Raw genomic sequence first — 23,304 nt, 5'->3', positions numbered from 1 at the left:
TTAAAGCAGAGAAAGCTGTCAATTTGCACTTAATATTTAGGCTCACTTGGACAGGTTTGCATTTCCTCTTCATTAAAGCACAACAAGACTGAAAAAAAACTTAAGAAGGTGTTGTGATGGAAAATAACTGGTTCTTTGAGTCTCAACAGTAGAGGCCTGGACACACACAGTTTTAATAATAATTAATTTATTTACAAGGGGAAGTCGGGTCAACACAAGCAACTACAATACACAGGAAGCGGTGTGGGGACAGGGTACGGTTACACAAACAAAGAACAAGGGAAAAGCACTACGACAGCTATCCCCCTTGACCTTGGATAGCTGCGGCTCCCTTACCAGGACAAACGATAGACCTTCCCAAACATAAATCAATGCAGTTACCTTCAATGAGGTGGTCTGTAAGAGAGGCCGATCCAGGGACAAGTCTCACCTTTTATAGGATGGGGCTGGGCGAGATAATCCAATTAAGGTGACCAATAATTTAGGTGTGCATTGATTAGTTGGGAGGGACCAAATGTTGATTGGCATGTGGTGTGTCCTCTGACCAGCCAGGTGGCAGTGCGTCTGTCACGTGGCCGGTATCTCTGGATACAGAAGGATACTCAGAACTAAAGGTGTGAAACATAGTTCCAACTCTGCAACTGCCAAATTGGAGCACAAGATAATAGTAATTGTAGTTGCATCAAAGGCCAATGTCACTTGCACGGTCACAGCATAGCTGGTTAGCGTATAACTTGACATTAGCCAGGTAGTGTGGTAGTGTGAAAAGCTAGAGACACCGAAAATCAAAAACATCCCTTACTGCAACATCACCTTGGTTCAGTATTTAAAGTATCCCAGGTATTCCATATGATGACACTTTAGTTTTGAATTTCTTCCTCAAAGAGTAGCTAATTCATCACAAAGGGGAGAAGAACACAAGCCATTACAAACTAAAGGTCCAAGGTTGCTGTGTAGATCCAAATATACCATATCATCCTCAAAGTCTTATAAAAAAAACCATCAAAATTAAAGTGAAATCAAAAACTATGAAGTACTGAATAATATTTACAATCAAAGTTACCAGATAAAAGCTGGAGTACTCTGCAGATCAGAACTTCTGTAGTTACTCCATTGAAATTCCAGCAGAGATTACTGATGGACAAAGGAACTACATGACAGACTCTCAACAAACTCAAAACATTGGACAATGCATGGCATCATCAGGACATTGATTAGTAGTATAATGGCAATATGGAGAGGTGCTACTGAGAAATAAAACTACAAATTATCAGTTTGACATAAAACACATTAATGGAAGAGAATCCACCATTTCTAACCAAACTTGTTGACTCTTAATGCAAATAAGAAAAACAATCAATTCTAGGTAAACAGGGTTAAATAAATGAGTCAATCTAGCTGTAAACAAATTCCAAAGAGAAATAATGAAACTCAAAATTTTTAATTGCAAACACTTGTGTATGACCCTTATTTTTAGCAGAGGAACAAGTCCTACTCCAAGTACTAGAAGAAGCTCTGAGAAATATTTAAAAGGTAATCTGAAATCAGTGCATCCAAACAACACATGGTGGCCACTTTATTAGGTACCCCTACTCGTTAATGCAAACATCTAATCAGCCAGTCATGTGTCAGTAATTTAAAAACATGCAGCTGTGGTCAAGAGCTTCAATTTCTGTTCAGACCAAATGTCAGAATGGGGGAAGAAATGTGATCTAGGTCACTTTGACCGTAGAATGATTATTAGTGCCAGACAGAATGGTTTGAGTATCTCAGAAACTCATTCTCACACACGACAGTCTCTAGAGTTCACAGAGAATGGTGTGAAAAACAAAAAGCATTCAGTGAGCAGCAATTCTGTGGGTGGAAACTCCTCGTCAATGAGGGAGATCAAAGGTCAGACTGGTTCAAGCTGACAGTAAGGCGACAGTAACTCAAATAACCATGCATTACAACAGTGGTGTGCAGAAGAGCAGCTCTGAAGCTACAACATAGGAGGTAACTAAAAAAGTTGTCTGTGTGTACATTTACTTTGTTAACTGGGATTGGGAGGGGAAGAGTGTGGGGAAATGCTGAAAAAAGTCCACAAGAATACAGTTTCTCACCAGTTACTAATAGAACAAAACAAAAAGTTGCTGAATAGCAATGATTTTCTGAATGCCCATCAGATATTGAAAAGACTAAGCTTTGATAATCTGAAATAAGATCTTAATATTAAGCAGCAGGGATGGAATTTTTAAAACCGTCTCCAAAGGTTTCTCTCTTGTGCAAAAGATGATAAATAATTCTTCCAAAGCAGTTTGGTGGGACAATTCTCTGTAATGTTTCAAAGGGCACCTACAGTACTTAGTACAGTGTGTAATGCCAACTGTGGTACCAGCTGTATGGGTAACAAAATCACCCATACAGAATTCACAAATCACTACCAAAAAAAAGTGATGAATAGAGTAAAAATTGTTTTACAGGATCTATGAGAAAAGTAACTAAATAAACACAAGAATAGATTGTTGAGGAATTGTATTGTGCATTATGGACAGTTTTCTCGGAACACAGCTCTCTGCAACAAAGGGATGTACTCTAACTGCAAGCCTCACTTATTTTAAGCAATCATTTCTCTCCCCCCCCCCCCCATTCCCATCTTCATCTCATTTTCACCATGCTTCTCCTTCCCCCATGCCACACCTGCAATTGCCCCAAGCAAACTGCAAGTAGCATCAGATGGCTGCGGAAATATGCATAGGCAGCAATATTCTTAGTTTATTAAACTACAATTCTTCTTTACTGTATCTATGGTATATGCTAATGATTTGAGAAATGTGGTTCCTTCCAATGACAAGGAAGTTGAAAACATTTAATCTTGATCCAGGAGTACCCACTGCTTAACAAAAAAAAAATGTCAGCCAAGTACTGTAGTGCTCACTGAGGAATAATCTATACTCTTTAAAACTTTGCATTCATTATTTATCTTCTGTCACCTTAACATGCAATAATATATTTGCATTGCAAAGTATACATCAATACAAATATACACTGTAACATCTTAAAATCTCATAAAAGTCCAGTTCAAAAAGATTCTTGAACAAGTAAAGTCATTACCTGGTGGTGAAATTATTATCTCTGCTGGAACAAATTGCTCTGGCTGAGAAGGTCGTATTTTTGTCTTTTGGCTATCAGATAAAATAGGATGACTATATGTTTTTGGTGATTCTGTTACTTCTCTGACATATAATGGCTGCACTTGAGGAAAATAATCCAATGCTGGCTGATACAAGGAATATTTCAACTTGTAATTTGGGTGACCAAGCTTTAGGAAGGGAAAAGACAAGTTTAGAAACCCAAAAGCATTTGACAATTCCAATGGCATTAATGTTCTTAAAGTTACCATTTCTTCCTCCTTAGTGAGAATATTGTTACTTTTGTTCCATTTCTTTTTTGAAATTGTCTCTGTAGAAATTAAACATTAAACACAACATTAAAGATCATGAAATGAATAAAATGAGTTAAAATCATAAGTTATAGTTTTTAAACATGGAAGGAAAAAATGGTCCAAAATGTCTTTTAGCTTAACTATGTACCACAATTGTTTGGAAATGATCTAGCCAAAGCAATTGTGTTTCATTACAGCCTCTTTGTCTGATAAGTACTGAAGACATTTGATGTGATCCTGGGTTTCATTCAGTTGGGGCTATAAACACAATTACCATGATATAAACACGATTCGGTCAGCTAATGCAACTGTGAAGGATATAGTAGGTCTACCAGTCAAGGCTAACATATCATGGCCAGTAAGGCTGATTAAACTGCTCAGTAAATTTGGAACTCTGAAGAGAAGTCAATGCACTTCAGAGATTAAATGGAGAAGCAAAAAATGAGTGAGGGAATAAAGATCTCTATGCCTTTTACAACCTGTTTAAACAGGGATGGTTGAGATGATGAGAAAACAAGGAGATGCTTTGATGCGATGTGCCAACATTTAGTATTTTGAATTAGCTCAATTGCATTATCATTAGAAAAAAAAATCTGGAATCCAACTGCTTTTCCACAGCGTTGGAGGCAGAAATAGCTTCAACTTAGTTGCTCTATTCATGTAAGAAATGTCTTTTAGATTCAGTCTATAAAAATATACAGACATATTGGAAATTAAACTATAAAGTTTATGGATAATTCCCCATTATGCAAATGAACACAAATGACAATAATATTCACTTGAACTATTTTCAATACCTTTTAGGTACCAAAACAGTTACTTGGATACAATACTACGAACATAACTGGAGTTCACACATTACAATTAGCCATTATTAACTTGTACCACAAGTTACCAAACCATCCCAACTTAAAAATGTATATTTAATATACCAAACATAATATCAAATATTTCCTGGCAATAACTATGAATCAATTAAGGCAGTCAGTTTTCAAATCTTATTATAGAATTTCTGGATCGAAACCAGAAAGTGGTAAGGGTATAGAGGACAGCCTTCTGAACTCTTAACAAAAATGAGAAGAGTCAGTCATACCACACAGAAAAACACCCTTCAACCAACAAGTGTCTCATCTACACACATCCCATTTACCAGCACTTGTTCTGGAGCCTTTGTGGCTTGTATAGTTAAGTGCTTGTCTTGCTCCCACTGAATATTCTGAGTACTCGCCTCCACCAGTCACACAGGCAGATCATTTGTTTCCAAACCCTAGGTGAAAAAAATATTCTTCTTCGGGTCCCCTTAAAAACATACTGCACACCTCAAGCTCGCGTGCATAGCCCAGAATTAGATATTACTGATATGCATTCAAGGTCCCTACCACCTTCCCCATCAATGTCCCTCAATTTAGTCCAACTACTACAACACTCAACCTCCTGTCCTCCAACAAAGACACCAAATGAAATGCTTCATCCTGGGCAACATCTCTCCAGTGTAATCACACTCTTACTGGCATGTGGCCATTTAAATTGGACACAGAATTCCAGCCTGGTCCAGCTCAATGTTATAAAATTGCACTATAACCTGCATGGCCCAGCTAATGAAAGCAAGTATCCTGCATGCCTTCTTTACTACCTTATTCCACTTGTGCCATCATCTTCAGTGATCCCCAGACTTGTATACTAAAGTCCTATTCCTATCCCGAATGGCTCTTCAAAAGTCCATCACCTCAAATGTATCCATCTCTTATTCCTCTGCCTATCTTATCAACAACATCCAAAAACCTAGTACCACACCACCAATGTTTACGTCATCTGCAAACTTACTAATTACACCCCCTGCATTCATTTCCATATTACTAATGTGTATAACAAACAGCAGGATCCAATTACACTCCCTGTGGTAGTCCACTGGTCACAGATTTTCAATCACAAAAACAACCCTTCACTATCACCCTGTAATGACTCTTATAGCCAGACCAATTTTGGATTAATTTGCAACTTGCTTTGCTCTCTAAAAGACCAATTTCCCATGTGAAACACAATTGGAGGCCTTAATGAACACTACATTAACCACGTTGACCTCATTACTGCATCTCAGTTACAAAAAAATCAAATTGTTCAGACAGAATTTGAGTTTTTGAGTTGCCCCTGCTTGTCCAAGTGCAGATTAATCCTGTCTCTCAGAATTTTCCATTAATTTCCCTACCACTGCCTTTTGTTGGCCCTGGGCCACTGTTGTTTGTGCAGAGACAATACTTTAGACTCATGGGTCTCTAATTACCTGGCTTATACATGATGCCATTCAATGACAAAAGACCATATTTCCTCTCCTCCAGTCCTCAATGGGCGGTGTAGATTTGCCAGCGACTGATAAGAGGTTATCTGTTACCCAAATGCATCTCATCAGACTGATTTAATTAGCTTTGACTTGCTAAGAAACCTAGTGTTTCCCTTTATGCATGCATTATGGGACCACTGCCTGAATTCTCCAGCTAAATTAACAATCCCTTGCCTTAGTAAATACTATAAGACATAGGAGCAGAATTAGGCCATTTGGCCCATCAATTTTGCTTTGCCATTTGATTATGGCTGATTTATTATCCCTCTCAACATCATTCATTTGCCTACTCCCTGTAATCTTTGACACCCGTGCTAATCAAGAGCCTATCAAATTCCATTTTAAATATACTAAATGACTTGGCTTCCACAGCCTTCTCTGGCCAGGAATTCCACAGATTCACCACACACTGCTGAAAGAAATTTCTCCTCATCTGTCTAAAGGGACATCCTTCTATTCTGACGCAGGCCCCTTTGGTCCCAGACTCACCATGTCCACATTATCTAGGCCTTTCAATATTCAGTAGGTTTCAATGAGATCCAACTCATTCTAAACTCTTATGAGTGCAGGCAAAGAACTACCAAATAGTTCCCATACATTAACCATTTCATTCCAGGGATCATTCTCATAAACCTTCTCTGAATCATCTCCAATGCCAGCACATCCTTTCCTAGATATGGAGTCTAAAACACCTCAATACTCCAGATGTGGTCTAACCAATGCCTTATAAAGCACCAACATCACATCCTTGCTTTTATATTCTAATTCTGTTGAAATGAATGCTAACATTGCATTTGCCTTTCTTACTACTGATTCAACCTGCACATTAATCTTTAGGGAATCTCGCACTAGGACTCCCAAGAGCCCTTCCATCTCTGATTTCAAGACCATAAGACATAGGAGCAGAATTGGGCCATTCGGTCCATCACATCTGCTCATGGGTGATTTAACAACTGACCACATTCTCTTGTTCTGCGGAGTTGCACCATTGCTTTCCTACAGGCTCCACTATTTCCCTAATTACCCTCTTCCCCTCAATACAATATACAAAATTCTTAAAAAATACAAACTTATAAAATGCTTTAAGGAATTCTTTTGTCATGTTCACCAGTGATATTTCATCTGCCCTGTTAACGTGAGTACTCCCACCCTCCTGTACTTCCTCTACTCAAGGGCCACACCTAGTTATTAAAATACTATGTGCAATAATTTGTACACTCCCTACAAAAGTGAAATTTTATGACATTGTTTCGAACCTTGTTTGCTTCAATCACATTTATAATGAAAAGAACAAAACACACATTAGCAACCTTGTGCCAGCTACATATCACAACAAAATGGTTCAGTGTTCACTGTGTCATTACAGCAGGTTGTGGGTCAAATCCCACACCAGATACTGCACTGCCAGGTGGCTGCCTTTCAGATCAGGTATTAAAATAAGAACCCACTTACCCATTCAGTTAGAGATTTAAAAACACTCAGATGTGTTGACAGAAGAGCAGGTTGTTCTGCTGGTCCTGGATGATGCCCGTCTGTTAACTAACACTCAAAACATGTAATCCGCTCATTAATGTCAGTGGGACTTCATGAGAGCTTGCTATGTACCAACAGGTTAACATTTTCTAAACTACAGCAATGATTGCACTAGTTATAAAGGTCATTTATCATCAAAAAATACCACATCAATGCATTTCTTTGTAATAACAAGCTAGCAATTGATGGACAAGGTAATTTTAAAATGCTCTGCAGTTTTTCTACAATACATTCAACTTAAGTGCAGGATACCATCCATACATTATCAAATTGCAGACAATCTGCAAATGCTGAAGATTTTGATCAAAACACAAGAAATGATAGAGGAATTCAGCAGGTCAGGCAGCATCTACAGCGGGAAATAAACAGTCAATTGCATTTTGGTTCTGTACAAGTTGAAGGCAAGGTATCAGTCAAAGGACAGAATAGATTCACAACTTGGTAGAAGGAAATAAAATACAAATCCATTTAAAAACTGAACTGTTTTTATTATAATGTGGGGAAAGCCACTTTATGAGATGCAGAATATTGGTTAAATGTGGAGGGCATTGACTACTGCTGTACACAGGAATCTGTACTTCCTTATATGAAATACAGAAAGCTGGGATTCAGACACAAGCAGCTATTATAGAAATTTACAGCACATTGCAGGTCCTTCGGCCCACAACCTTGTGCCAACCATGTAACCTACTCTAGAAACTACCTAGAATTACCCTAGCACAAAGCCCTCTATTTTTCTAAGCTACATTTACCCAAGAGTCTCTTAAAAGTCCCTATTGTATCCGCCTCCACGCACCCACCACTCTGTGTGGAAAAACTTACCCCTGACATCCCTTCAGAACCTACTTCCAAGCACCTTAAGACTATGCCTCTCTTGTTAGCCACTTCAGCCCCGAGAAGAAGCCTTTAGCCATCCACACAAACAATGTCTCAAATTGGGCAAACCTTCACCACAAAAGGGATAGAGTGTAAAAGCAGATATCTTGTAACTTTGTTTCCTAATTTGAGGGATACACTTGCGTTGGAGGCAATTCAGAAAGGTTTAAAAAAATGATTCCTGATAAGAAGTGATTGACTTAAGAGGATGGGTTGAGCAGGCTGTTCAAGTTTGAATGAAAGGTGATGAAAGATTTAAGTTAGATGGTACAAGATCTTCCCTTCAAGAAAGAACCTTGACCTGGGCAGCAGAGCTTCAGAATGAAGATTCACTCATTTAAAGGATAGATGGCAATGCCATTAGTGCCACTTTCATAACACAGCAAAGTATAATGGAGTAAATTGAAGAGCAACTTCTGGCAAGTTAAACATGGATACCTCTACCAGATGTGGCATTACAATGCAAGCAATGGAACCAGGTTGAAGATTTGACCACAATCTCCACAGAAGATGTCAGTAAAAGTTAGGGCTGCTGCTGCCAGGATTGTGTATTTTTAAAGATTCATTACTACAGAACCACCTCTTTGATTCTGAATATTTAAATTTACAGCTGTGGAATCTCAATCCTTTAGAAAAACATGTTTGTTTTTTTTTGTCTTTCAACTATTTCCTAATTAATTCATTCTAATTTTTATTTTCTGGTCTGTATTTGATTTGGATGTAATTTATGCTTTATACCGAGCCATTTTATGACTTAGTACCACTTCAAGTATTCTACAATCTAACTGGTTGATGATTGTTCCCTCAAAAAAAAAAGAAACTCTCCTTACAGGAACTGAGGGTGCTTCTGCATTAGATCAGAAGCTGTATTATGGAACACCACCAGTAAAACACATTATAATGTTTACAGCCAGCCGTATGCAAGGTGAAAAAACATCTACTGTAAACAAAATCTATGCCAGCTTCATGCTAACATCCAAGTGGCAAAAATATGAGTCATATAATGTAGACCTTGGTGCTCTGCTGCTTACAGCCATGCTCAATACATAAAGAAATCAAATTGAGCTAACTAACCACATTTGCTTCTCACAGACCGAGTGATTCTCCAGCATGATAGATGGATGAAATAGACAGCTTAACATCTTCAGTCAAGCTCACAACATTCTAAGGTGCCATTCTTATTGAGAACTTGACATGCAAGTTCGAAGATCTGCAAGGATCTGTTCTGGGTCCATTGTTGTCTGTCGTCAATATCAAAGATTTGGATGATAATGTGGTAAACTGGATCGGCAAATTTGCAGATGGCAATAAGATTGGAGGTATGGTGGACAGTGAGTAAGGCAATCAAAGCTTGCAAGCACATTATGGACCAGCTGGAAAAGTTGACTGAAAATGTCAGAATTCCCGGAAACCAAATTGGCAAAAAAGCCAGTAAGTAACTCAAGAAGGGAGTTAGGAAAGCCTGGAGGGCCATGAAAAGTCCTTGGCAAGTGGGATTAAGATAAATCTCGAGGTATTCTATATGAGCAAGAGGATAACTAGGGAGAGGGTATAACCACAAGTTTATGGGGGTAGGGGGGAACATTTGTTTGGATGCAGGAGGTGTGGGGAGATCCTTAATGAGTACATTACTTTGGTATTTACCAAGGACAAGGAGACAAAGGGCAGGGAGATCAGTGCTGAGTGTATTGACATGCTAGGGTGTCTTAAAGAGCATCAAGGTGGATAAGTGCCCAGGGCTTGATGGAATAAACCCCAGGTTATTGAGAAAGGCAAGACAGATTGCTGGAGCCTTGACCAACATCCTTGTGTCTTCTCCAGCCACAGGTGAGGTCAGGAGGACTGGTGGACAGCTGATGCTGTTCCATTAGTCAAGAAGGGAACCAGGGATCACAGTTCCCTCTGAACTGTGTGGGTGCATGGCCGCGGAGGAACTGAAATGCTCCCGTGCACATAGCCTTTGTTGCTGCACAGCTAGTATTTTCCTTTATACAATGTTTATATAATTTTGATGTTATGCTATTAGTTTGAAATGTTAAATTGTGTTAATGAATATAATCCATAAATTTTTAAAATAAACATACCACGTTTACTTTGAAACATTTTAGAGCTTCCATGTATTGACATTGACAGTGTTTCAAGTTACAACACTGTTACTAATTGTAACAAACAAGTCGGTAACTCAATATTAATAAATCACTAATCCATTGAACACTGACACAAAGTTTAAAAGTTTACGATACATGAAAGATTCTCTTTGTACTGTATTTCATTATATGCTTCAATAAATAATTTCAATTTGTATAGTGTGCATATTACAAAAATAAACATTAAGTGCCGAGCGGTTTTCTGGCCGTGTAAGAGTGTCCTGCTTAGAGCAATGGTTGGTCTGTGTGGGCAGTAAAAAAAAACTCAAGGGATCATTACTAGGGATAATCCTAGATAATCATAGGGCAGTGAATTTCACGTCAGTGGTAGGGAAGTTACTGGAGAGAATTCTTATGGATAGGATTTATCAGCATTTGGAAAAAGATGAGCTAATTAGGGAGAGCCAGCAAGTTGGGTCTTGCTGCTTTGATTGAGATTTTTGATGAGGTGACGAGAATGTTTGATGAAGGCAGAACTGTCAGTGTTGTCTACATGGATTTTAGTAATGTGTTTGACAAGTGACCTCATGGGAGGCTCATCCAGTGGATTAATATGCATGGGATCCATGGTGATTTGGCTGTTTGAATTCACAATTAGTTTGCCTATAGAAGACAGAGGGTTGTGCACAAAGGGACTTACTCTAGCTGAAAATCGGGAATTAATGGAGTTCCACAGGGATCTGTACTGGGATATCTGTTTGTGATGTATATAAATGATCTGGATGAAAATGTACTGTAGTTGGGTGGGTTAGTAAATTTCCAGATGATATGAAGATTGGTGGTGTTGTGGATAGTGTAGAAGACTGGCAAAGAATACAGTGGGGTACAGATTAGTTGTAGATATGGGTGGAGGAATGGCAGATTGAGTTTAACCCAGCCAGATGTATTGCACCTTGGTAGATCAAATTCCAAGAAACAATATACTGTTAAGGGCAAAATCCTTAACAGTGTTGATCAGCGGGATCTTGAGGTCCTAGTTTAAAGATCCCTGAAAGTGGGTAACAAGTTGATAAGGTGGTTAAGGCATGAAAGGTTGATTTATTATCGAAGTATTTATACAGTATACAACTCAGATTCATTTTCTCTAGATAGCCATGAAACAAAGAAAACCATGGAAGTCATTCAAAGAAAAACATCAACCCACCCCCTGCATTTAAAAAAAAATCACAAAACCACACCAAACGGCAACAAGAACATCAAACCACAAACCCACAACCCCTTCCCCTGCATAAAAAACAAATCGCACCAAACGACAACAAGAAAAAAAACTGGGTGAAACACAGAATGCAAAAAAAAATAGACTGAATCAAATCAATCTGAACAATTTGACAGTTCACAACCTAATTCATAACTTGCAGAACTTCAGAACATTCGACAACAGCATCAGGGGAATGAAAGAGACCACTTGAACGCAGAGGCTTTCCGAGGTCTGTCACAAACCGACACCTTATCCAGCAGCAGCGAGCAAGGAGCAGGTCGCCAGCACTGACCACTTGCTCACCTCCGCATTTGCCTTGATGCTTTAGTCACCCTCTTCGCCTTAATCGGTGAGAAATGGAGTCGATCATGGACTCGCATCCTCTCTGAGCTTCCTTGCCTCGAGTCCACTCGCAATCATCTCATGGAATTTTCTTAGAGGCAGGAAAGTGTTAGATCACTCAATCTCCATACTGCAAGCTGCAGGCTCCAACAGTTCCAGAAATACATTTAAGATTTTAAAAAATGTAGTAAAGTGAACTAAACAGTTCTGTGGATTATTTGGAAGATATTGCCTGAGGAAATGTTATTCGCTGGTGCATCTTGACTGGATCTTTATAGTCGAGGCACTGAGTTCAAAAGATAGGAAAATATGTTGCAGCTTTATAAAATTCTAGTTGCATACAGTTCCAATAACCCTATTATAGGAAGGATGTTAAGGCTTCAGAGAGGGTATAGAGAGGTTTACCAGGATGTTGCCTAGACTAGAGGGCATGTGCTATCAATGAGAGGTTGGACAAACATTGTTGTTTTTTTCTGGAGCAGTGGAAACAGAGGGGACATCTAACAGAGGTTTATAAGATTATGAGAGGCATAGATAGAGTTGACAGACAGTACCTTTTTCCCCCAAGGGTTGAAATGTCTAATACCACAGGGCATGCAGTTAAGATGAAAGGGGGCAATTTCTAAGGAGATTATAGGGTTAAGTTTTTATATACACACAGTGGAGAGTGCCTGGAATGTACTACCCTGGGGTGGTGGTAGAGGCAAAAACATTAAAGACTTCTAAGAGATGTTTAGATAGGCACATGAAAGTGAGAAAAATGGAAGCACATGGGCATTGGGTAGGCAGAAGAGATTAGTTTAGTTCGCCATTTGATTACTAATTTAATGGTTTAGCACAACATTGTGGGCCAAAGGGACAGTTCCGGTGCTGTACTGTCCATGTCCTACATAGACAAGTGAAGTGTTGCACTTTGGGAGGGCAAACCAGTGTAGTACTTACTGAGGAGTGCCGTAGAACAAAGGGATCTGGGACTACAGATCAAGAATTCCATGGAAGTGGTGACAAAGCTAGATAGAGTCGTAAAGTGAGCTTTTGGCACAATGGTTTTCATAAATCAAGAGTATTGAGTACAGGAGTTGAAGTTGTAGAAGATGTTGGTGAGGCCAAATTTGGAGTATTGTGCACAGTTTCCTATCAATAGGAAAGATATCAATAAGATTGAAAGAGTGCAAAGAAGGTTTACAAGGATGTTGCTGGGATTTAGGACCTGCGTTATAGGGAAATGTTGAATAGGTTTGGACTTTAGAATTAAAACATACATCTGGAACACATTATGGAAGTAATTGGTAAGATCGCTCAAACACTTACCTCTTCACTTAAGGGTGAGTGCATAACTTGCATATAAAATACTTGCAAATCCATGGCTTTTCTTTTATTTCCTTCAATTAAAAGGAAGCATAGTAAAAACTAACAAAAACCTTTCAAGGTTTCTTCTACTCTCCTTCAAATCAAGCAAGAATGTAGCTAATTGTATTTACACAATGCATTGTCACCCATGTCCTGAGTGACCATTTTTCCCTCAATGATTTTCAAATTTACATCAGATCTAACACAAGATAAATGATTTAAATCTATTTATTGCATGATCCATCAAATAGTGTAAACACTGAATGAGGAAAAGGTCTACATACTAAATTGCATTTTCACTAGACACATTTTAGAAAAAATTACCTCTGTAACATTTATATCTGTACAAGGTAAGTTTGTCTAACGGGTTAATTGGCTCCTTTGCTATCTGTAATTAAATCCTTAAATAATTTTGCAAAATCTCTTAAGAGGCAGAAAACAGGATAAAATTAAAAGCAGTGTTTCAATCAGTGCTTAAGTTCTCATTTAGTAGGATTTAGGTCACAGATTTTAGCTTCAGTAACCATACAAATGAAGTAACAATTACAATTTCCATCAATGTACTCAAGTTATAACTGTTCTTCTTGACAAAACAAGCTTATTGAAGATTTGCAAATACAGAATGCAAAAGGAAAATACTTGGAATCAGTCAAATGACGCCAGCAGAGGCCTAAACACAACAAAAAAACAGTTAGCGATGTTTTATCTGGAGAAAACACTACTTGCTGAATACTACAGTAATTTATAACTCTGACACATTAGTATCATAATATTGAATGACAAACTTATCATATTATAAAGATGATTATCTATCCATATTGCAGATCAGGTGTGATTAAGGAAGCTACAACACAGTTTGCCATCTACTAGAAACTCAAAATCTGTTAAAAGATTATTGTTAATATTTGTGCAGGTCTGAAAATAGAAAAGCAAATGCACTATCTTGTGATCTTTTTTTCTTAAAGAGATGATACAAATGCTCTGATCGTGTAGTCATCAAAATATTACAATCATTTAAATTATGTTCCTGTCATAGACTACTGCCTGAACCACTCGCTGTAGATTACTCACTATACATGGAGATCAGCTCTTCAATGTTCTGCCAGCCTATTTCCTTGCACCTAGCCATTCAAAAGGTTCATGAGTGTTATAATATTGTGCTGAAGGTGCACCGTAGAGAGCAAATAATAAAATATCACTTTCAAGTGACTTGTCACAATTTCCACATGGTTGACTGTCTTTTCATGTCATACTAGGCACTTTGCTACAAAAAGAAAATCACAAGTTACAAAAATGTAGATTGAACATAGAAGATTACAACAATGTTAATGGTGAACTCCAGTTATTTTTTTTTAAACAAGTCATAAGCATTTATATTTAAAGTTTTAGTCATTGCTTATTGATTGGTAGTAAAATGGGAAAAGGCAAGAAATGCTAAAAATACAAAGCTAGCCATCCTGAATTTCTGAAGAGATATGACAAAGTAATACATGATTTCATATGACAGGTGGAGATTTTAATCATGACTCAAGTTTCCCTTCAGAATTGCTGGCTTGATATGCATTTTCAGAATCTGTAGTTGTCTTTTTTGTTGCTTATTACAAAGTATACTACATTGCTCAAAATTCTCCTTCTGGGTGAAAACATTGACACATTTATTGGCTAAACATCAATTTTTAAAAAAAATACACATTTTGTTTTAAGATGGGGATATGACGGGCTTTTCCTCCCAATGTCTGAATGAAAGACATTGCAACGCCAGTACTGTATTGATGTGCACAAGAACATTTTCAATCCCCCCCCCCCCCACTCATTATGGAATCACTTTCAGCCTCCAATGTTGTGTCAAGCAGGACTGTAGTTAACCATTTCAGTTTTTCAGTAATGACTCCATGATAAACATTAAGAGTCACTATGAGCAACAGAGGTGGGATTGAAGTGATTAAACATCTGGCTGCATTTATTTGCACACAGAGGCTGACATCTAACCTGGTTCAGAATCACTGCTAGATGAGGAACTAGAGTCACTGCTGCTGCTGTCGCTTTCAGAGTCTGAGGAACTGCTGCTCTCACTTAATCTGGAAAATCCACCCGTTCCTTCTGCCGGATCATTCTTTTGAGCTGTTAAAAATAGTAAGAGGATACTGAATTCAAATATGAAAGGCCTGAGCAGAATAATATCACTGCATTTGTATACCAAGTACATACATATTTTTGCTTGCTTCTTTCCAGAATTCAGATGTCCGGTCATATCCTGTAATCTTTTCTCTAGCTCTTGTTTTCTTCCCAATTGAATTTCTTCCTTAGATCTTCCTGGTGCTTTCTTTGCTGCACAACACAACACAACACCATCAAAGAAATAAAAAGGAAAATAAACTACCCACCATTCTAAATAAGAAAATTACACACAAGAGAATTTAATACTCACAACCAAGATTTTTTTGTTTCTTTCTTAGACATGCCATAACATATCTTTCCAGTTCTCTTAGTGTTGATGGTTTTAAAGTTTCAAAGTCAATTTCTATTTCATCTGGATCAGAGTCTCTCAAGGATAGCTCCTTTGACTGTATTATGTGGACAACACGCCCCAGTCTGTCACCAGGAAGCTTATTTATGTCAAGACTCAGTTGCCTCTTTTCATCATAAGTCATTGGCTTAGCATTATCCTCTTCTTCTGAATCACACAAAACAGGAGCACTCTGCTTCGTTTTCTTTGACTGCCTGTATAATTAAGTACATTCACTAGCAAAGTTAGCAGCTTTAAATAGTCCTACTCAATATTTCAGCTAGAAATATTTAGTACATAGTGTAGTGGTTAGTACAACGCTTTACACTACAGGTGATCCAGGTTCAATTCCTACCGCTGTCTGGAAGGAGTTTGGATGTTTTCCCCTTGACTGTGTAGCTTCCTCCGTGTGTTCCAGATCCTGCTGGGTGCCCCAGTTTCCTCCCAGGTTCAAAAAAATGTACCAGTTGGTAGGTTAATCGGTCATTGTAAATTGTCCTCTGATTAGGCTAGGGTTAAAATTGGGGGATTGCTGGGTGGCATGGCTTGAGGAGCTTTAAAGGCCTATTCCATGCTGTATCTCAATAATAAAAGGAGGAAGAGAATTTTGTGCTATTATAGAAAAGATGTGGCTAAATTGGAAAAGATTAGAAAAGATTTATGATGTTGTGGTCAGGATTACAGGGCCTGCATTAGACAAATGAAGGGCAACCTTGAGAAATATTTGAAATTAGGAGAGGCAAAAAGTGGACAGTAACAATATTTTCTCTCCTGAGTGGGGAGTCCAAAACTAGGTAGCACAGCTTTAAAGTGAACATAGAACAGTATAGCCCAAGAAAAATAGAAGGTAATTGGCTGTGTACGAGGGCAGTATAGTCCTATTATTGCAGCTTCTACAACCAGCCCCAACAGCCAGTTCCAGGCATCCAGGCTGAGTTCAGTTCAACACTTAAAGTAAACTTATCAAAGTACACATAGGTCATCATATAGTTCCTTATCAGGTTGGCAGTGGCAACCTACAGCAAAGCTCTTGGGCAGCTCACAAAATTACTAGATACTTCATTACATACATTTCCTCTGAACTGCGATCATTGCAGTCTATAAGGGATGTACTTTTGAACAGTCTGAACAAACTGGTGATTTTGCGATTTCCTGGGAAATTTGGTGAACTAGACTCTTGAAAATGCATGTATGGCAGGGGCAGCCATCACTAGGGGTGGACACTGGATTGAGGCCTGACAGCAGAAGACAAACCTGTCCTCGGTTCCATTACTCTGCACCGATTAAAACATTGAGCAAGATTAAAGTCACCAGGCCGAAAGCAGAAGTTTTAAAATCTGCCTGCACTTGACTAGTCTCCCTCTTTTCTCGCTGCTACAACCAGATGGGAAATGCAGGTGCCATGGATCCCACACAGCCAGGTTCGGAAGCAGCTGTTGACCTGCATCCATCAGGCTCCTGGACCAGCTTCATGCGTCTCTGTGCTGAACTATCTCTACAGCCGTGGACTCACTTTCGGGGACACTGGAGTTTATGTTCTATGTGTTATTTTAGTTTTTTTAAAATTATTTGCATGACTTTTCCTCTTTTGCACATTGAATGTGTGGTGGTCTCTTGTGTGTTTTCTTGTGGATTGTATTTCTTTGTTTTCTGGCTGCCTGCAAGAAGATGAATCTGAAGATTTTATATGGTATATATACTTTGATAGTAAATGTACTTTGATACTTAAATGTTGAGCTTTGAGATTAATTTTCTTGCAGTCATCTACAGGGAAATTTTTTTTAAAAACACGAAAACTATATGTGAACAAAGACAAACAACCAATGAGCAAAAGAAGACAAACTGCACAAACAAAAATAATAGATAACGTGAGTTGTAAAGAGTTCTTGAAAGTGAGTCTGTCAATTGTAATATCAGTTCAGAGTAGTGGTGAGTGAAATTATCCGCACCGGTTCAGGAGCTTGATTGTAGTAGATAGATAGATAGATAGATAGATACTTTATTCATCCCCATGGGGAAATTCAACTTTTTTTCCAATGTCCCATACACTTGTTGTAGCAAAACTAATTACATACAATACTTAACTCAGTAAAAAATATGATATGCATCTAAATCACTATCTCAAAAAGCATTAATAATAGCTTTTAAAAAGTTCTTAAGTCCTGGCGGTTGAATTGTAAAGCCTAATGGCATTGGGGAGTATTGACCTCTTCATCCTGTCTGAGGAGCATTGCATCGATAGTAACCTGTCGCTGAAACTGCTTCTCTGTCTCTGGATGGTGCTATGTAGAGGATGTTCAGAGTTATCCATAATTGACCGTAGCCTACTCAGCGCCCTTCGCTCAGCTACCGATGTTAAACTCTCCAGTACTTTGCCCACGACAGAGCCCGCCTTCCTTACCAGCTTATTAAGACGTGAGGCGTCCCTCTTCTTAATGCTTCCTCCCCAACACGCCACCACGAAGAAGAGGGCGCTCTCCACAACTGACCTATAGAACATCTTCAGCATCTCACTACAGACATTGAATGACGCCAACCTTCTAAGGAAGTACAGTCGACTCTGTGCCTTCCTGCACAAGGCATCTGTGTTGGCAGTCCAGTCTAGCTTCTCGTCTAACTGTACTCCCAGATACTTGTAGGTCTTAACCTGCTCCACACATTCTCCATTAATGATCACTGGCTCCATATGAGGCCTAGATCTCCTAAAGTCCACCACCATCTCCTTGGTCTTGGTGATATTGAGATGCAGGTAGTTTGAGTTGCACCATATCACAAAGTCCTGTATCAGTTTCCTATACTCCTCCTCCTGTCCATTCCTGACACACCCCACTATGGCCGTGTCATCAGCGAACTTCTGCACATGGCAGGACTCCGAGTTATATTGGAAGTCCGATGTGTACAGGGTGAACAGGACCGGAGAGAGCACGGTCCCCTGCGGCGCTCCTGTGCTGCTGACCACCGTGTCAGACCTACAGTCTCCCAACCGCACATACTGAGGTCTATCTGTCAAGTAGGATAATAACTGCTCTCAGGAGGGGAAAATTTTAAGAGCACTGAGCGGCAGCATTTTCCCATACAGAGGGTGATGAGTATATGGAATAAGCTGCCCAAAGAAGTGGTTGAGACAGGTACAATAGTATTATTTAAGATACCCAAGACATGCCCTCTTCACACTATTACCATCAGAATGGAGGTACAGAAGCCTGAAGGCACACACTCAGTCGTTCAGGAACAGCTTCTTTCCCTCTGCCATCTGATTTCTGATGGACAACGAACCCTTGGACACTATCTCACTACCTTTTAAATTTTTTTGAACTGCTTTTTTAAAAAACTTAACCATTACATATATACAGTATATACACACTTAATGCAACTCCATTCTTTCCCTATTTATCATGTATTTCATTGTACTGTTGCTGTAAAGTTAACAAGTTTCACGACATACAATGATGACATTAAACCTGATTCTGAAGATCTATATTCTGCTGCGTTCTTTGGAAGTCCTACACAATTTTCACAACTCTACCAATCTTTGTGTTAACAAACTTACTAACCCACCCTTCTACATTTTCATTCCAGTCATTTTATACAGTATATCAAAAACTACAAAGGCCCCAAGTATTGTTTTCCTTTTGATTAAGATGCATAAACTTAAGATATAACGCTTCACATCTAAAGGATAATTAAATGCCTTTTGATAATCACTTAAAATATGACAGATGTAACCTGCTTAACAGTGCTCAAGATGACGAATGTTATATAGTCTGTAATTGAAAGCAATGTAATTTACAACAAAACTGCCAGTAGAATTCTTCCAGAAAAATATCTCAGTAACCATAACACTGAAATTAGAGCATTACAATTCAGATCTTTGTTCTTTTCCTTTTAACCAGTTTCAACAGTTACTGGAGCAGCAATGTAATGTCACTTCTTTGGCTTCATATATTTCTTGTACAACGGTTTAACTTCATGACAAAAAGAGGAAAAAATAGTGAACTTTTGCACAATAAACAAATTAAATGTAAATATAATCTGGATAGAAAATGGAATAAAGAAAATTGAAAATGGATTGAGAGGGAATAAGGGACAAAGGACAGAAAATGGCCAGGGTCCCTGCAGCTGTCACCCATCATAATCAACTCCCACCACCCAGGTAATGCTTTCTTCTCGCTGCTGCCATCAGAAAGGGGGTGCAGGAGCCCCAGGACTCTCACTACCAGGATCAGGAACAGTTATTACTGTGCAACCATCAGGGTCCTGAACCAGACGGAATAGCTTCACTTACCCCATTGACTGAACTGTTCCCACGTGTTCTTGATAATTAGTGCTTTTTTTAAAAAATTATTTCCTTTTCTCCCCCCTTTCTTTTTGCATTAGCACAGTTTGTCATCTTTTGTACACTGGCTGCCTGCCCTGTTGGTGCAGTCTTTCATTGATTCTATTATAGTTATCGGATTATTTACTTTGTAAATATACCCACAAGAAAATGAATCTCAGGGTTATACATGGTATCATATATGTACTTTGATAATACATTTACTTTGAACTTTTTCCAAAATGTTGCAAACTAACAAGAAGAGATCGTTGATATTTCAAGAGTCAGTGTTGGGGTGGGTTATAAGCAGCACAGATGTACTGGCCATCATATATTGTACTATAGAGCTCCAGATAAATGTGCTATAACATTTGTAATATTTGAAATACAGGACCAAGGTTTACATATTTTATGTTTACTGAAATTTTTTCTTTAATGATTTAAAAGAAGGTTGGTCAACATTTTCATTTTATCATCAAATATTAGTGAATGTTGAGTAAAGAATAATCTGCAGTCTCACCACAATAGAGTGGTTCCCAAGACTGTGGAGTACAAGAAAACCTCTGTTCATGTGAGATATATTTGTAATGCTACATTTCTCAGTCACCATATTCGGTGAGCTCTTAAATAATTCCAGCACTTCTGTCTGCACCAGTGCTTGGGAACTTTCCTATTCTGTATTAAATTAAAAAGCCCTGTTTCCTGGAATGGATGAGTGCAAGCAGAGGAACATAAGGGGGAAAAATGTATTAAAAGTTGACAGTACCGGCTTTCCAGAGTAGCTTTATTAGATTTCTTTTTCTGCGATTGCTTGGATTGTATTTTCTTCCATTCCAAATTTTTAGATTTATTTTTATCTTTTTTCTTCTTTTCCTTTCTGTCTTTGCTTTTTTTCTTCAACTTAGAGAGTGGAATCCGTGTTAATGCTGCAAGCTGCTCATGTACTGCTTTCAACTGGAAGAAATAATAGAATTACTCATAATATTGACAGACTCTTGATAAGGTGAATTTATATTCACAGGAGGGATTACTGAAGCTTTTTTGTAAACTTGCTTTAGTGTCTCTACTTAACTAACGTAGTTTCCTATAAATACATGCACTAATAAAACTTTACTTTGACGTGCCCAAGATGTTCCAGTGTGATACCCACAACCTCCATTCTTCAGGCATCAACCCCATATCTGAGTGGCCTTGGAAGTCTGAAACCAGAATTTGCATCATTTCTATTCTTACACACTTCAGGAACCCAGGATCGACCCCATCCAGACCAGGTGATATCTCGAACGTAACACAATCACCCCTTATAGTACTTTAGATATAGTCCTCCAAGTATTGTACCAGAGTTTTTAAATACATGTTGCTACCTTCCTCCATGTTTATTACTACTCACTTAAACACATTGTAAACAGAACTATTATGTCTTTTGTTTGAACCTGTTGTCTACTTTGCTATTTATTTCATGAGTATTGTATGCAGAAATAGAACAGGAAAATTGTAAAACTTTACAAATTCATTGCTGATATAGTCAATTATTACACTAAATTATTGCACTAAATTTATTTACATTTGCAGCTCAGTAATCAAATAATTCATGCATTGTACCAAATGTACACTAAACACATCCCAGCTGATAATGTCTCAAAATCTACACTACCACGTCTGATGCCTATGTTTCTAACTTATCAGTTCTAACACTACACAAACTTCAGTCCTCTGTATCTGTCCTTTAATGCTTAATCTAATTTGGTAGCACTTGGGAAACAAGATAAAATAGTCAGAAAAGGTAGAAGAGCTTCATATTTTAAAAGTGTACAAGAACTAGAACGCAGATTCAAGGCAGAAAATTACCAAGGAAGAAAAACAAATCTAATTATGAGTTTTTCCTTAACTATTAATTTTCACAGTAATATTATAGATCTATATTTGTAATGAGAGCAAATTGCTTTAGTAGATGATTTTATTTCCTCCATTTACCTTCATCCCAACTCTATTTATTATAATCAAGAATTGGTGCTCTAGGAAAACTCATGTCAAAATTCCTTAATAATTATTCTATCACCTTCTCAGTGCTGCTGTTTGTTTCATTAGGAGGCAGACAGCCATTAATCAAATCCTATGATAATACCCAAAAGACAATGTTAAAGAATCTAAATCTAATTCAAATAACTACAAGATTAATAGCTTATTTATTGGAAACAAAACATGGAAACAAAGTGGACAGTTTTAATTATCTGTTATTTAACTCTTGCCCATATTCAAAGTACAGTTATTATCAAAGTACGTACTGTATACAGTCCCGACATTTGTCTTCCCACAGACAGCCACAAAATAAAGAAACATCATGGAATCTGTTCAAAGAAAATGTTAAACATCCAACATGCGAAAAAAAACAAGTCACACTGACAGCAAAAAAAACTACAAAAGGAATTAGCTGTTGAAATCTGCATCATCAGCAAATCTCAAGAGAGCATGCCCTAAATCTCAAACCAAGGAAGTGGAGTACTGCATAGCTTACAAGCACATCATAGAGTAATGCATTATAGAAACAGGCCCTTCAGCACAACTGGTCCATGGTGACCAGGGTGCCTGTCTAAACCAGTCTCATTTGCCTACGCTTGGCCCTTATCCCACCAAACCTTTCTGCGGATCTGTCCAAGTCTCTCTTGCATGATGTTAATGTACCTGCCTCAAACACTTCATCTGGTAGCTCATTCCAAATCTCTCCCCTTTCACCTTAACCTATGCCTTCAAGTGCTCAATTCTCCAGCCTTGGGAAAGAATGTAATACAGTGCTGATTAACATAACACAAGAAATAGGAGCAGGAGTAGGCCATCTAGCCCGTGAAGCCTGCTCCATAAGATCATGGCTGATCTGGCCATGGACTCATCTCCACCTACCTGCCTTTTCCCCATAACCCTCAATTCCCCTACTATGTAAAAACCTATCCAACCTTGTCTTAAACATATTTACTGAGGTAGCCTCCACTGCTTCATTGGGCAGAGAATTCCACAGATTCACATCTCGCTAGGGAAAAGCAATTCCTCCTCATCTCTGTCCTAAATCTACTCCCCCAAATCTTGAGGCTATGGCCCCCAGTTCTAGTCTCACCTACCAGTGGAAACAACTTTCCTGCCTCTATCTTATCCCTTTCATAATTTTATGTTTCTATGAGATCTCCTGTCATTCTTTTGAATAAAGCCCCTTGGCTTAACTTGTCTATACTGACAACTAAGCTAGTCCCATTTGCCCCCAGCTAGCCAATAAGCTTTGAAAT

At 38.3% G+C, this 23,304-nt stretch overlaps 1 protein-coding gene across 1 annotated transcript in view; it reads right to left on the bottom strand.

Moving 5' to 3' along the window:
- LOC140736764 (bromodomain-containing protein 3-like) overlaps positions 1-23,304 on the bottom strand; it is an 86,515-nt gene that overhangs the window by 23,817 nt on the left and 39,394 nt on the right. The window contains exons 8-13 of the mRNA XM_073062665.1: positions 20,796-20,983; positions 15,637-15,929; positions 15,417-15,536; positions 15,198-15,329; positions 3,380-3,441; positions 3,094-3,301 (exon numbers count right to left, since the gene is read on the bottom strand). Coding sequence (XP_072918766.1) covers positions 3,094-3,301; positions 3,380-3,441; positions 15,198-15,329; positions 15,417-15,536; positions 15,637-15,929; positions 20,796-20,983 — 1,003 coding nt within the window. The remainder of the gene's footprint in view (positions 1-3,093; positions 3,302-3,379; positions 3,442-15,197; positions 15,330-15,416; positions 15,537-15,636; positions 15,930-20,795; positions 20,984-23,304) is intronic.

The sequence above is a fragment of the Hemitrygon akajei genome, chromosome 12, assembly GCF_048418815.1.
Source record: "Hemitrygon akajei chromosome 12, sHemAka1.3, whole genome shotgun sequence".
NCBI classification, from domain to species: domain Eukaryota; kingdom Metazoa; phylum Chordata; class Chondrichthyes; order Myliobatiformes; family Dasyatidae; genus Hemitrygon; species Hemitrygon akajei.
This window is presented reverse-complemented; position numbering and strand designations above follow the sequence as displayed.